This window comes from Meleagris gallopavo, chromosome 7 (genome assembly GCF_905368555.1).
Source record: "Meleagris gallopavo chromosome 7, MGAL_WU_HG_1.1, whole genome shotgun sequence".
In the NCBI taxonomy this organism is placed as follows: Eukaryota; Metazoa; Chordata; class Aves; order Galliformes; family Phasianidae; genus Meleagris; species Meleagris gallopavo.
The window spans coordinates 3,996,090-4,012,209 of record NC_139410.1 but is presented as its reverse complement, the minus strand read 5'-3'; the positions used below and the strand labels follow the sequence as shown (position 1 = coordinate 4,012,209).

At 37.9% G+C, this 16,120-nt stretch overlaps 1 protein-coding gene and 1 long non-coding RNA gene across 9 annotated transcripts in view; one reads left to right on the top strand and one right to left on the bottom strand.

The window, feature by feature from the left end:
• Positions 1–4,840, top strand: part of LOC146543927 (uncharacterized) — a 69,308-nt gene extending 64,468 nt beyond the window's left edge. For 2 of the 3 annotated variants that reach the window (XR_014884366.1, XR_014884368.1), the window contains exon 4: positions 1,077–2,946. This is a non-coding gene — a long non-coding RNA (uncharacterized LOC146543927). Of the gene's footprint in view, positions 1–1,076; positions 2,947–3,970 lie in introns of those variants that run through there. The other variant, XR_014884367.1, reaches the window with a different exon arrangement.
• NCKAP1 (NCK associated protein 1) overlaps positions 1–16,120 on the bottom strand; it is a 66,965-nt gene that overhangs the window by 1,773 nt on the left and 49,072 nt on the right. For all 6 annotated transcript variants that reach the window (XM_085228143.1, XM_010713335.4, XM_085228141.1 and 3 more), the window contains 10 exons: positions 15,345–15,476; positions 14,515–14,733; positions 14,078–14,208; positions 13,596–13,693; positions 11,868–11,961; positions 10,836–10,918; positions 10,335–10,415; positions 6,944–7,037; positions 5,642–5,758; positions 1,850–1,959 (listed from right to left, as the gene is read on the bottom strand). In XM_085228143.1, coding sequence (XP_085084269.1) covers positions 1,850–1,959; positions 5,642–5,758; positions 6,944–7,037; positions 10,335–10,415; positions 10,836–10,918; positions 11,868–11,961; positions 13,596–13,693; positions 14,078–14,208; positions 14,515–14,733; positions 15,345–15,476 — 1,159 coding nt within the window. The remainder of the gene's footprint in view (positions 1–1,849; positions 1,960–5,641; positions 5,759–6,943; positions 7,038–10,334; positions 10,416–10,835; positions 10,919–11,867; positions 11,962–13,595; positions 13,694–14,077; positions 14,209–14,514; positions 14,734–15,344; positions 15,477–16,120) is intronic.

Genomic DNA, 16,120 nt, shown 5'->3' with positions numbered 1-16,120 from the left:
TTTACATCTAGCAGTGTTTAATAAGCAGTACGTGCTATTTTAGTCAAAAAGCCATTTCATTTATTGTGAAGAACTGCTGCTCATCAGAGCAGATAATCGAAGTAGGTAAGCTGACTGTAAGTTAACAAGTCTACTAAAGTCAACGAGAGCTCCCTTGGGATCAAGATCTCACTTTCTTGGTCTCTCCCAATACGCATATAAACTTACTGCATTACAATTACAAGTTTTCACTGATTGATATTATATCCATTTTGCTGTAGAAGGAAATCACTTCCAAAACTACATATTTAATTGAAGAAGTGTCATCCTAACTGTGAATTTATTACATTAGACTATAAGCAACCTTCCATTGCTAGTTTTAAAAGATAGACTAAAAAACAGATATCCCAGAAACTTACACGTATACATAGGTACACATGACAGAATACAATAAAATACTTGATGTGCAGATGAGTGTGTAGCCCACATTTTCATACCTCACAGAAACACAAAAAAATCCAATCCAAGAGCAACACCAACAAAAAGACCCACCTCTTTTCAGCTGTCAGGCATACAAACAATTGTGCACTCCCATCAAGCAACAGCAATATAATTAAGCAACATTTATCATAAAGGGATTTTAATTTAAAATAGTAACTTTAAAAACATAGCTCAGTATTCCTCTTGAAGCAATTTCTGCAAATTAATTTGTAATGTAAAGTAAACATGCACTCTTGAAAAGAATCTTCGCACATACTCATCGGTACTAAATAACCCAGTGAGTTTTTTCCATCTTTAATTAACTTTGACAGAAAGCAGATCATCTCCAGCAGCATATTTTCTCCTCAGGAGATGCTTTCCTTCAGGCTGACAGTAAGTGACAAATAAAAGGTGCCATAAAAGATAGATTAGCAAAAATATCTGAACCATCAAGTCACAGTCTGCACAGTAAAAGCAGTGGTCTGAAATCAGTTCATAAACATTGCAAAAATGCTAACCTCATACCAAAAGTGTTTTTGTCACATGAAACTAAACTGGTTTCCTTCACTTGTCAAATGTATGCAACTTGACACAACCATCTCTTTCATCTCTTACAGCCAGCAGTTGCATTACACAAGGTCAACGGCTAAAGGCTTTCTCAGTTAAACAAAATGCAATGAGCTTCCAGAAGGGAAAGAGCCTCTAAGAATGAAAAAAAAAAAAAGCCAACGATTGCTTCTGTGGACTTATTCTTACAGAAACTGACCATTACCCAACCCTCATAACTGAGGAAGGTAAGAAGCAGGGTGCGTACATTTCTTCATTTCACAGATAAGCACCAAAAAGGAAGAATCACTCAAATTAGTATCCTTTTAAGAAAAAAATGAAGTCACCATTTTAACCTTTAGTTTCCCTTTAAGTAGTCGGTAGTCAAGAGCCATTTAAAAAAAAAATTACTTCTACTTAAGAAGCATGCCAAAATGAATTTAAAACACATCTTCAGGACCTAAAGGCTTCTGACTTCTTTTGAAGCATCAGTGGGGATTCCAGCAGCTTTGATCTTCAGTCTACTCTAAAGCATAAAAACATCTCTTCCCAAATATCCTTGTACTGTGCAGCTATCTGCCAGCTCCTGTCTAAGGAGAGCAGACATGTCAAAAGGTACTACTTGAAGAGCCACTCCTAAGGTACCTTCCCTGAAAAGGTAAAATGACTGAAGAGAGTCCAGTACATCAAGGGAAGATTTTGTAAACGGAATCATGACTTCATATGCATTACACATCTTTTCCCAGACATAGACTCTACAAGAGATGATAGGTGCTAAAATACTAATTAATACACAGAGGATTATACTGAAAAAAGCTAATTTTAGAAATTAAATCATACATACAGCCAAAAATTCTTTTAGACGGTCTTCGATGCTTCCCTTGTGGATGGTAAATAAAGCTGCAGCAATCTGGTTGATAGCTTTTGCCAAGCAATGAATGTTATTGCAATGCCCTAAACAAAAACATACACAAATTACCTCAGCATTGTGATTGAAAATGCTAGTGTTTGGGAAAATATTCAAGAGTAAGCACACTCATCACAATGAAAGAGCAAGTTTCACCATCTTAAACAACAGCAGCAAAGTGCTCTTTCACACAAACTTGGTATCAGAGCAACCAGAAGTACAGATCTCCCTCCAAATGACAAAATATTCTGTATAAGAAAAGACTTGATCAGCCTAACTGACTGTTTTCCTCCCCTTTTCATACATGAACAAAATCAGCAGCCTTGGATGGTATTCCCCCAAGAGATCTGTAGGACCTCAAAAACATAATAGTGAATTTCTCATGGCTGTATGTAAGCATCTTGCCATGATTTACCTAGGCTGCGGGGGGGTGGAAGGCGATTGGATGACACCAGTTTTCAAAAAGAGCTGTAGATGAAAAACAAGAACTGCTCATCAGCAAGCCTGCTATTTCTTTGGGCAACTTAGTCCTGTCCAGCACATTAGAACAAAATGAATAAATACCTAAATAAATACCTTGGGAAACTGCTAACATGTGAAAAGGAAGGTCTTTGAAGGAGTTTTGCAAACAACGCTGACAGATTACCCGTTTTCTGATCATTGCTGATAACTGAGCTCATTTTTTGTTTTCATTTTAAGATGACGCCTGAGCAGTGAGGTCAGCTAAACTCCATCGCTTCACGTGAGAAAAAATTATTTCTTCTTCTGCGCACATAACACTGTATTCATTTACAATGGTTTTCACTTGGCACTTGATTACAGCCTATTCAATGTCACAATATCTATCTGCAGCTCTTCATGCCTCCAGAACTTCACAGAATTTCAAATCTGCTACCTGGTCCTTCACCACTTTTCTAGAAGCCTATGAACATGCTGATCAGTAGGTCAGAGAATCATAAATCTCCACCAGCAGGTCCTTACCCCAGCCAGTCATGAGCTACTACTGCTGTTCTTCTTTTCTTTTTTTTTTTTTTTTTATTAAAAACTGCTGCATAAATATGCTAATCCGAAAGGAAATAAATAGATAGCTGCTTCCTGTCAGCATCAGTCAAGAATGTCTGCTCTGCTTAATGCTGCCCATTTAAATTTATGCTTGTTTCTCAAATGACTTGATTTCTCTGTCAAAGACTCAGCAAGGGGAATTCAACTGAGAAGCTGCAGGCTTCCGACACGTGGCAGGTTTCACGCTTTCAGGACAGGCCTGGTCTCTGTAGCCTGCTATTCTAGTCTAGTCTCTAGGCACAAACTAGTGCTCTGTTCTGGAATATGACTAAGTTCAGATTTCTTAGGGGGAACAAAAATCAAGCAAAAAGAGAAGTCTGTTAGAGCCCAAGCCTGTATCTGAAACTAGTGGAAGAAACTGCCTCGATCTTGAAGAAGACAGAGGGAGCACAGACGTTGCTGAACTTGTCCAAGAACTGTCTGCATTTTGGACAAATTTCTTGCCAGATTAGAAAGCTGAAACTCCTTCAAAACTGTGACCTGTTGATGGTAAAATTCAGAGTTAGCCAGAGAATTTACTTCGTAAAAAGCAGCATTTATTAAGTTCTCATTCTGGAAATAGCATCTATATTAAGTGTCTCAAGTCAGATGTTCTACAGTAAGGGGCAGAACAGAAAAAAAAAAAACACAGCTAAGGCAGAACTGACAAGGTCTATTCTGTTTGTTATTTTTGTAGAGTGAACATATTTTATATATTCCTTTTGCCAGACTATTTTCCTCTTAATAAAGAAAGAGTCCACACAGTAAAGAATTACATAATACAGAGACCACAGCTCATAAAATCAGTAGCAACTCTTAATACAGGCTTATTTGAGTTCTAGATACAATTCCTCTCCAGTCACAGTTTTATGAGATCTTATTAACTTAAGAAACCACTTATGAAAGAGGCTTTGCCTGGCTTCAGGTTAAGAGTTACTGAATTAAATAATAGAAAGTAGAATATTTTGGCTGCATCATATAAAACAGACAGAAGATAATCCTCATCTATTGTTTCAGACTGCCAGCAGCCTGAGGACAAAGACGATCCTCGGAAGAGAAGGGAGCTTGGGAGAGGCAAACTGCACGAGCTCCAACCTGCTAGAGAAAATCTGGGAGCAGCAACATCTCGCTTGCCTGATTCAGGATCGAAGGATCAAGTTTTCAGAGGGTAGGTGCGTCTCATAGACATACCTTATTAATTAATAAGCAAATATAGTCACCATTAAAAACCTGTGCTACAGTCCCCGTGGCAAGTAGTATACTTTTTGAGACCACAGCAGGTAAAAGGCTATTGAAGGAAAAAACTCGTATCAGAAAGTGCTTCCAGTTGATCTCTTTTTATAAATACTTAAGAAAAGTGGCCTTGAACACATATAAGCAAGTTAATTTGGATGACGTTTGGAGAACCAGCCTGTCCTCTCACAAACAAGTGTCTCTGCCTGCCCCAACAATCACTTCATAGTCCTTCAACATATTCTGAGTTTTTCATTCAGCCATCATGACTGAAAAAACAGAGCGGCAGAGACAGAGCACATAACACAGAACAACCCTGTTGTATCCTGTAGGATACAAATTGTTCTCACTGTTCATCAGAACAAGCTGTTAGCCTCAAATATTTGACCTTTCAAATCAATGTTCAAGTTCTACTCATTACATCAGAGATTTATCTAACTTTTTCACAACAGGCAAAGGGCTACACAATCTGTTTAAAATTAGAGTTAACAAACCCCTGATCTTTTAAAATTGAAGATGTTTCCCTATCAAGAAGGTAATTCAAACATCTAAGTACAAAATTATTAACCTCATTTAAAACAGCAATCTTGGAAAGGGAAGATCTTTGGAAAAAGGGATTTGCATACCACACACTCACTTAAATGACTAGACTACCAGAATTTTTGGTCTTTTCCTCGTACTTTAAATGTTCAGAAATCATATTAGACTCTGTGCAAGTTAAATCTGACCTGATTTAAAACAAAGCAACTTAGGAAATAGAAAAAGAATCTCTCTCTGTAGCTGGTAAATGCATGCAGAATAAACAGTCCTTTATGCAAGCTATACAACATAATGGAAATAGCTTAAACAGCTGAAAGGTGACTCTTGTGTGTATTGGAGCAGTTTTCTCAGTCATTCTTTTTCAACTTAATTTTGTCTGAAAGAACCTTTTTTTTTGGTGGATTACAAGCAAAGAATTTCCTTGAGGCAAAGTACTCTCTCTAAGCTAAACTATTCTGTAGGTTACAGTTCTGTTCACAGCTCATACCTTCCGGATTCCGTCTCCAAAAGTTTATGGTTAGTAAGATGAATAGCACATTAGGAACAGAAAAGCTACTATGTATGAGCAGCACAAAGGCCAATAAAGCCATTACTGAAACATCTATACATTGTGCCCTAATTAACACAGAATATGCTCTCTACCAATTTCACACGCTAGTACGAGACTGCCCCCTCCAGCAAATGAACTGCTCTCAAAATCTCAAGCAAAAGATTCCTTCATTGGAAGTCATCTCAAAAGAGTTAGGTAAATGCTTTATGAAGTAGTTCTCAGAAAAACTATTCTGGATGTCTTCCGGATTTCTAACTTTTGTTCACTAAGAAACACAAGTAAATACTTGCAGCAGAACTACTGAAAAAAACTCCCAGGATTGTTATGAAGAAAGCATTCAGGGCATACATTTTGCTGACATTTACCTTCAATGGCAGGGCTATACTGAGACATCACATTGCTAGCCAAAGTCGGCAAGGAGACTGCCACGAAGACCATGAGAAGGCAAGCAATTTTGTATTCTTCCTCTGGACTAATGTTTTCTGAAAACAAAAAATAAGCTTTTTAATACCAGATCATAGCCAGTCATGAAAACATACAGAAATTCCCTGCCCTGTTCACACAGCTTAAACACTTCATAGCTGCACCTCAACAAAAACTATTTAAAATGCTACTGCAGATACTAGGTGTCTTTCTAATAAACAACTACGTGTATCAACACACCGTACACATGAACAAATACACATTTGTATTTTAAGAATACAAATATATTGTGCCTGTTAGTATTAAAACTGCCTCTTGAAATTGTATTTTCTTTTGCCAAATAGCTAGTAGTAGAGCAAGAAAAAAGAAACAGGTTAACACCTACAACAGTTCTGATTATAACTTCAACAATCCATTACACACAGGGGTAAAAAAAAAAAAAAAAAAAAGAGGCATAGAAAGCTCGGTAAGGAATCACAGGATGGCTTGGGTTGGAAAGGATCTCAGGGATCATCAAGTTCCAGCCCCCTGCCCCAGGCAAGGCTGCCAACCACTAGATCCTGTACTACATCAGGTTGCCAGGCTTCCATCCAACCTGGCCTTGAACACTTCCAGGGACAGGAAGACTTAAGACTGTCAGAAAGCACTTCAGAAACTTAATTCATGCCTTCAAAACTGCCAGGGTAAACAAAACTGAAAAGCTTCAGTGGTGCATTGAAGTGCCAGGAAGTGCTACACATGTGAGGGCATCAGTATGTTTGGTCTACATGTTTCCCCTTGTAAGCTGCACGTTAGCATCTGTATTACAGATCAGTAACAGTGTTGTGAAATTCATCAAATGTGTTTAGCTGGCATTTCAGCTTCTAATGTCCAAATTAATTACACAGATTTGTTACAGCTGTCTATAGCTGTTCACAACAGAATCCTATTTCCAATGTCCTTAAAGTACAGCAGTTTTTAACCATTAGCCATTAGACTCCTTCAGCATCTACCCATTATCCTTTCCTAGGTCAAGCAAACAATTTATATGCAGTTGAAAAGATTCTCAAGATGCTGAGTGTATTCTGGGCAGTCTGCACAAAGCATTCGCATTCTTCAGGCAATTTATGGAGTTCAAAGGAATACAAAGGATCCAAGATATATAAAGCCTTCTACCAGTACTTACAACATACCCATGCCTTGGCGGTCTTAATCATTTGCAAAAAACTCTTTTCCATTACATTTTTAAAACGGTAAATTCTTACCTGATTTTTGGGAGGACAGTGCTACAACCAGGGCAGGATCGATCTCACAAGGCAATCCAGCAGCTGATGACAGTTCATATACATTCATTGCCACCTGATGAGGATCAGAATAAAGGCAATTACAAGATAACTGAATGCTTTTGTGTAAACTTGATGAAGCACAGTTAGGCTGACAAGTTTAAAATGTTTATATTGGTTTGAGACATTAAAAGACTTTGGAGACTTAGCTGAAACTAGATAAAGAACCTCTACATTTTCTTCTCTCGTTTTTTCTCCACCTCTTACTCTGAGCAGAGCGGTCAGAACTTTGTGTGCTCAGTTATCATTTCTTTCTCTCAAGCCAAACAAAGCTTGTATATTTTCTACGTGACCTCCAGAACAAACATCCTGACTTTCAATTTGTCATTTCTACTTCTTTTTTCTGTTCAACAAGAAAAAACTAACACATGGTCTCCACCAGAGACAACCAGCATCCACAAATACTGCACTTTCAGACAAAAGTATCAGAGAAAGGCAGGCATCTTACAACATACAAATTTGATACAGGTTCCAAATAAGTGATCCCAAAGCTTGGAGGAGCTAAGAATGCCTTTCAATCTAGTCCATTTTCAAGCTTGGCTCAGGCTACATTTTATACTGTTGCCTATGTAATCCTGTATTTCTCTCTTTCCCTAATTTACACGTGGAATTAAACACTTGAAGGTGTAATTCAAATGAATCTCTCTAAAGGTAGGCTTGTACAAAAGGAGCCTGTGGAAATGCAGGTGACATGTCATATACGCAACTGCTCTCTCAAACTCCTACAGAGTTGGCTGGCTGCAGAAGGTGGTACTGTGCTTACCACCTTACTTTGGTGGTGCAGCTCAGCTACCTGAAGGCAAGTCCCGATACAGTAAAGACACTACTTTGTCTGCACGGTGCTTTGTTGTCAGCAGACACACAACGGCTTGAGTACAGAGCTGCATTCAAGGAATTACAGAGATGGGAGCTGGTTCACAACAATTAAGTTAACTATTAACACTGGAACAAGCGTAAGCCTGACTCCAATAGCAGAGTTTGCAATACTAAAAATAAAGGCAAACCAAATCTTCATTCTCTTCATTCTATCACTCTTCGCAAATTTTAAGTTTTAAATATTTCACATCAAGTATATGTTTCATTAACAAATTAAAGCTATATCCTACAGCAAAGTCAGTATACAGAATATTACTAAGTTACTGTATTTTAAATTATGCAATTTTCTATTCTGTTGTACAGAGACTCGTAAATTCTGTACATGACAAGACTGGGGAGAAAGTTCAAACAACGAACTGCTCACTGTCTACAGGGCTTAATTGTTAGCAGGCTCCTAGTTCTGGCCACATGAACAAGCTGTTTTCAAGACAAAGCTCTGGCAAAGTTCTGGGGTAGTATATGCCAGAGTTCCCAGTATTCCCAGAAGGCACTACAGAAAGGACTACACAGGTTTGGCTACTTCTGCACTCACAGTCCTCCAACATCACCCTTGCAAACTTGTGCTGACTTCTTAAAGAAGACTACACATCAGCAGCCCACACCACCAAGATGCAACATCTCAGCTTCATACCGTGCTAACAGCAGCATAGACTGCACCATAGCCCTTGTGCTATTTCACACACTTTGAACTAGAAAAAGGTACACAAAATAGGCACGTCATGAGAATCACAAGGGAAGTATAGACGGCCCCAGAAAAGGCCAGCAGCCAAACAGTACATAAAGCAGGGGCAACTAGCTGGTGCTATGTGGTGTATGATCTGGGGCACAGACCTCAGTATGGTTTCATTTAGGAGAAGACAGCTTTTCTGCCACTCAAATATACCAGTGACTGCAAATTACTGCAGGGACTTAAAAAACAGAAGCAGCAAACACCATGCCTTTCTCATATCTACTGACACGAACTTATGGATCTATTTAGATGTTAAAGGTGATCTAATATAATCAGCTTTAAAATGTCAATGGTAAAAGACTGTCCTCAAGGATTTATTACTGTTGCAGCCTTTATTCCATCCAATTTCTCAGCAGTGCTTTGACACCAGACGTCATAAGCTGCCTAACTGAAAAGATCAGGCACAAGCCAGCAGTGACTCCTCATCTTTTCCACAAGCTGATTCTTCAAATTCAGTAATGGAACATGACACTGGTGACCAACCATTTTCTTTGCAACCACAGGTGAGAATTTTTCTCTAGAAAGGTAAAAGGCTTTTCTTGCTAAGAGCTAAGGCAACTTGCATCATTTCAATGTAATTATCGTAAACCAGCATCCCTGAAATGTATTTTCCATTGCATTTCCACAGAATTTCAGAGTTTCCTGGACCTCAAATACTTATAGACAGTTAAAACAGCATCAGAAGTTTCAGAAAGTTTCACGTGTGATTTCAGTACGTGCATTTGTCACACAACCTCAGACAGTTTCAGACAGACTGCTAAACTGTGTTTTCTGAACTGATGATGTTTGCCTTAGAGGCAAGCTTCTAACTGTTCTTGTAATATACTTCTTAGAAAGGAGAAGGATTTTTTATTATTGTTTAATACTTTCTATCAAACACGTAAACTTTTTTTGCAGCAAGAACCAATGGCAAAATACAGCCTTCAGGTTCAGGAATAACAACATATTGCAGCCCTCCAAAAACCCATGTGGCTCAAGAGCAGTTTTCAAAAAGTTGTTTCTACATGTGTGAATGAAGAGCTGTGCAACATACAGCCACTATACATTTTCTGTACCACCACAGTACTATTAAGGAAACTGCAAGCCTTCACAGGCTCCAAGCTAGAACAAAAGAATAAAAAACCAACAAACATTTAGGTTGCAGCTACTGTGCATCTAGGGCCAGAAACCATGTGATGCACAGACAAGGGGTTCTGAATGAAAATACTCTACCATCCAGAAGCGAGGCATCTAATTCATGGCACCAATTCTTCTCAAACATGTCTAAAATGAGATGTGGAAGAATTTTCTACTCAGGGCAAAAATCAGGCTTGTAGACATAACAAACACACAGCTCTAACCACGCACATGATCTTTTAAACACCCAGTTACACAAATTGCATTGCACATACTATGAAGCAAAGCAGCACTCTTCCCTTTATTGCTTAGTCATATTTTAGCACTTGATAAACCTTTTTCTTTAATTCTCATCACAAAAGATCTCAGATGTAAAAACAGGTAGAAAGGGACTTGTGCACTTCCATCGGTCTTTTTTTCCCCAGAACATAAGAAGGCTGCAGAAGGATAATTACTTAGCTCTTTGGAAAAAAAAAAAAACCACTGTTCTTTGGTTTCAACATTTTTCATAAGAAGAAAGAAAGTCTTGCCCCTTGCATATTTTCAGTAAGCTCCAAAAATGACTCTATTACCCTTTGGGCCTCACATTACCTTCATGTCAGTCTCTCTTGGAATGTGATCTTTGAAGTCCTCAATGGAACTTACAAGGAAAGGAATGTGGTAGGATAAGACCTAAGAGACACAAACACAAAATGAGGACAAAACATTTCCAAAGCTCACCATCAGTTACACAATACCATTATTTTACTGCATTTATTTTTTTTGAATGACTCATTTTACGTATATTAATTAGCTTATGGACTTCAGAAACTAAAGCCCAATAAAATCAAGCTGTCAGTAAACAAACTGAAAGCAGGCTTTAAAACATACTAAGAACACCAGGAGGCATGCTGCAACTACAAACGGATGGTTTTAGTGCAATATTTCTCTAAGCAGTACTCAAAAAGTACTTCTTTCCTAGAACTTGAAATTCAAGGTTCAGTTAGAATTATTTTAACCACATGTAAACCTTTTCTAAACTGTATGTATGAATTCTTCTTATTCTATTACATTTAGTAAAAATTATTCAAAAAACATTCATTTATTTCTTACATCTCTAAGTGCCTCCTGTGCCAAAGACCGAAAAGACAAGATGACGCCAATAATTGTCATTCTCTTCAAAACACTGTCAACAGCTGAAGAGAAACAAAAACAACAGTAAACAAAAGCCTACTCAAGTTTACAAGCTCAATCCAACAAGAAATATGAAATAAAGAAGAAAAAAAAAATCAAAATACTGGAAATAGCATGATATTGAAGCATAGGCGTTTAAGAGCCAAAATAAATGAGCTTAAGCAGGTTTTTATATCTGAGTTGATGATGAGATTTCCTGAAGACATTCCCTGTAAGCCATTCCACAAACCAAGCTGTTACACACAGATAATGGTATTCAGTGCTAACACTAGAGCTGTGTTTTCTTGAGGCCAAAACATATCACTGTAACTATTATTTGTTAAAAATAACTGCTAATTATATTGTAAAAATCCTTTCAAATAATGTAACAACAAAGTCATCAGAAAGATACGTATCAAGAAAATTGTGCTTCCTACTTACATCTATGTATTCACTCAGATTACTGTTGTTACAGATGCATATTATCAGCCCTGATGAAAAAATAATGCTAAAAGCTCATCACATAGCACCCATACTGAAATCTCATTTTGTCTGTAGCAGAGAAGGACTGGATTGATTTGAAAAGGTCCATCAGCTTATGAGTTCACACATGGAAAAAGCAGCAATCATTTCACATCCAGAAAAAGTAGCATACATCTCATCACTCTCTTTACTGTGAGGGTGGTGAGATTCTGGAACAGGTTGCCCAGTGAGGCTGTGAATGCCCTCTCTCTGGAAGCATTCAAAGCCAGTCTGGATGGAGCTGTAAGCAACCTGGTCTAGTGGGAGGTGTCCCTGCCTGTAGCAGGGGGTTGGAACTAGAAGATATTAAAGGTCCCTTCCAACCCAAACCATTCTATGCTTCTGTGATTCTGTCAACTTCATACAGAAATATTCATTTTGAAGGTGTTTACAAAGATAAGAATAGAAACAATTCTACATTCTTTAGTAAGGACCTTGCTAGTTACCCACATGATAATCTTTTGAAGAGTGCTGCCATCTGGTCTGGCTTGTCGAAGCTGGTCCGCATTTGTGTCAGAACTTCAACATTCTCCACCACAAGTTTCTAAAGAGAAGCAAAGATTCAGGTCAGCTATATTACCTATATAGCTATATAACCTATTCTGATAGGTTAATAAGATAAATGTATGACTTAGGATATTTCTTCCCATTTTCTTGTTTTCACTGAGAAGCAAAGGAAGAAAAGCAATTCTATAATCCTATGAAATAAGCTATAAAAGATGCAGCAAACTAACCTTGCTTCCAGGAAATTGCAAGAGTGTATGCACAAAGCCAAAAAACAAATTCCTATGCTGAAAGCCAGAAAGCAGAACAGATCACCAGTTTACATCGAAATCAAGCTGGGCAATTTTAAATCAATTGATGTATGAGAATCTGGCAGACACATGACATTTGAATTTAAACTCCTCAAAGCTCTACAGAATGCAAGACCGAAGGCAATAGCCCACACGCTGCTACTGAGTCAAGCTCTCAGCTTCACAAAAATAACCAGCATATTGGTTTAAAATTTAAAAGGGACAGGCAGGAATACAGTTCAAACAGTTAACTGAGGCCAACTTATAACCCCCTCTCGTTTTAACTCCAGATACAAAACCAACACCTGGTCTGGGAAGCAAAAGCAAGCACGTTGAATCCTACTCTTAATAAATTCCCCATTCCTATTCTCTTGGTGCTTCTTATCCCCAAACACAGATGTTTCTCAGTGCTCTCGGCAAGGCCAACCGTATCTGAGCCAAGCAGATGAACATTTTATTGCTTTTTTCCTCCAAATATGCAGTCATGTGCACGTGGATCCACCTTATGTTTTGCTTATCCTTAACAGTATCAGAAAACAATCTCAGAAACAATTTAAAATTGTTTTTTTTTTTTTTTTTTAAACCACAGAGCTACAATAACAAATATGCTGATTTTAAGGAAATAGGACAATAATAAACGGATGAAGACAGAAGCAACCAAAAATCTCTCCAGTGGCCTTCTGTTTTACTTGAAATGTGACAGATGTCACTGTGCATTGTCAGGAGTGATGAAATTTAACCCTCAATTCCCAGTTTTCTCACCTGGCAAATCTCATTCTAAAACTCAACAGCTGGAACGGGCACAAAGAATCAACAAGCCCACCCAGCTTAGTATTGATCACTTGGGTCAGGGTACCTGCATCCCTCCTGTGGTATCTGGGAAAACATGAGCATCCCCTCTCAATCGATATAAGGTTTCACATCTTTTTGGGCTCCAAATGTTCTAAGCAACTCAGCAGCACTAAAATTCACCGTGTTTACAGATAGAACAAGACGCTTGAAGAGGTAACCAGACACGTAGCAGAAAACTATACTTCTAAAGGCCTGGTATGCTCATAATGGCTGATGAAGAAAAAGTCAAAGTTGCTTCTAAGTACTGACTGTGCATTTTTAATAAAGCAGCACACAAATAGCTACAGAAAACTCATTACAGTAAATTAACAGAGCCTGCATAAAGTCCTGCCCACTCAGCTGCTGAACAGTGTGGTATATAGATGTACTACACGTGCAAGTGTAATACACAATAAAATACAAATGCACAGCTTTACCATTTGTGTCACGCAGTCACTTCATAAGGATAGCACGCAAACAGCTATTAAACATCCTACGGGAAGCTGAAACACAAATCCACCCTTCTTTCCACCCATGAGATCCCCAGGATTACCTTAAGCTCAGCAACCTGCGAAGAAATGTGCCACATCAGACTTTCACTTAGGAACTTCATGCCATATGGTCCCAGGAGTTCAGAAAGGGCTCTCATTTCTGAGAAATAAAATTAACTGTTCTTCAAACATTCCTTCCTCAGTTATTTGATGCTCATAACATACGAACTATTATTGTTTTAATTACAACAATCTTTTAGCTCAAACTGCATTTCAGATTTGATAACTTGCACTGTAACACAACTGCAGCAGCAGTCACTGACACGCGATACTCCTATTTCAGTTTTAATTTTTTTTTTTAAAACAAAAAGTAAAATGAGCTACTTCAAGGCACAGAGACAGCAGAAATAAAAATAAATGAAAATACTCTGAAAGTTAACAAGAACAGTCTAAGATAAAATGCTTTAAGAGTTACTGCAATTCCAGTCACTGAAGCTACATTTATCCCTCACAAACGTTCATAGGAACATCGAGCAAAGTTTACCTGATATGTCAGAGTATTCCTCAGCATTAAATGTTAATTCGTTTTCTGTTGGCAAATTCACAAATGCCTTCATAGCTGGAAAATAGGCTATGTGACCATTGCTGACTTGCCTTAGCAATGTTTCCAAATACCTTATCAGAAAGGGAGAAAATTTTAAGATGAAGGCATACATTCGTAGATATCTCTACAAAGATGCAATACACTTGTGCGATAAAGGAACAGCAAAGCCTGTAGACTTCAGTTTTACTTTCACCGTTGAGCTGATATCTACATCTTATTCTACAGTTTAAATGTTTTTTAACAGGAATCAAGAACAGTAAACATAAGGAGTCTGGAATTTAACAATTTCAAAAAACAGCTCACCAATGCTAGATTTTTTTTAATTAAACAGTAATGACATCCAAAGCTCATAACAAGTGTTCATCCCAGTTACTTACCAATTTGTGTACAGACTGGTAATGGTTGGCTCACCATGACTATCTAAATGCTGGGTTTGCTGAAGCAGAACGTTGTTAAATACTCGGGTAATATCAATCTGTACATAGTTTTCTATTGACTGGAGCACTGTCATATAGGCTCTTACGCTGGTTAACAGCTCTGAAGGCTTTGCAATCTCCTGTGTTGCTTGATTATACATAGTCATTCCAACGATTGACCTTTCAAAAACAAAAGGAATTACATGCCTTTCTTAGAAGGGTTAAGCAAAGATGCAGATAAAAAACTGTTCATTAATCATTTTAATATTTAAGATTACAACCCTTCTGGAAATAATGATGTGAAGGTAAAGGTAAGAACAGATGAGCGTAGCAAGTGACAAGGTTTGTTGGTTGTTTTTTTTGTTTGTTTTTTGTTTTTTTACTTTAAGAATCACAGTAATTAAAAATTTTCTGTTATCTTTGTCTGCTACTGAGTTCTGATATTCAGATTTCCCTTCCAGCAGACCAGTAAGCCCAAATAATTGAAACAATGCTATATACTGCGCAAAAAAAAATTGTAGCAAGACTATAAATACCTAAGAGTAGATATCACCAACTTTTACCAAAACAGACAGGACTAGGAATGCAGCATCATTCTATTCAGTAGATGACATTCATTTCAATATATTGAAGTCTCCACAAATTTAAGTGTAACTTCAGTGAGAATATGACTTCAGAGCTTCGCAATCTACCTTTAAAAACTTATGTAGTAAGCATCCAATGCTTGTAATATCAAACCAAGACCGACTTATCCTCTTTATGAATACATTTATCTTTACATTATTTCTTACTTGGTAAAGCGGATTTCCAGGTGAGACGTTAAATATTCTCTTGGGGTAAACGTGTGCTCCCAAACCACCATGTTTGGAACGTAATTGATTGAGAAGCAGAGCTCGGAAAGTGCAGTGTGCAGTTTGTCCAGGCTTTAAGAAGTCAGTAAGAAATTAAAAATATATTTAATGTAACATATCATCATAAGAAGCATACACAGATGGAAGATGCCTCAAGATCAGCTACAGCCCTCTTCTCTCAACTTCTCTACACAATTGCAGCTCTGATGCTTGGTTGTTTCAACTGTAATTCTGTCTCAGCAGCATGTGTGCATTTAGCCATTTCCAGACACAACACTGAATACCTCTTGTCCTCTCACATAGCTCCTTTCCTCCTTTTACTTCAATCTCTACAATCTTACCTCGTGATCTTATCCTAGCAATGATTTCCTACCTTGCTGCTTTTCCTCCCCTATCACCTCTTACATCCCCAAGCTGGATTTATTCATCTTTCCCTCTCTTTCCAATGGGTCTTGATTTTTTTCTAGTTCGCTAGTGTTTTCTGTTTTCCTGTAGCTACTAATAAGAAAGCCTCCCCATCCCAGCAGATAAAGGCAGCAAACTGACTTTAAGCAGCATGATCTTTCAGTCCAATCTATACAGTATCCAGCTAACAGTGTTAAGCAAGGCAGAACCAAAAAATGCCATCCACGCCTTGGGACTCACACTTCCTCAGTTGATACGACTACAGGAAACCTAACTAGAGCACGTGAACACACCCTTTCTGCTCAAGAAAG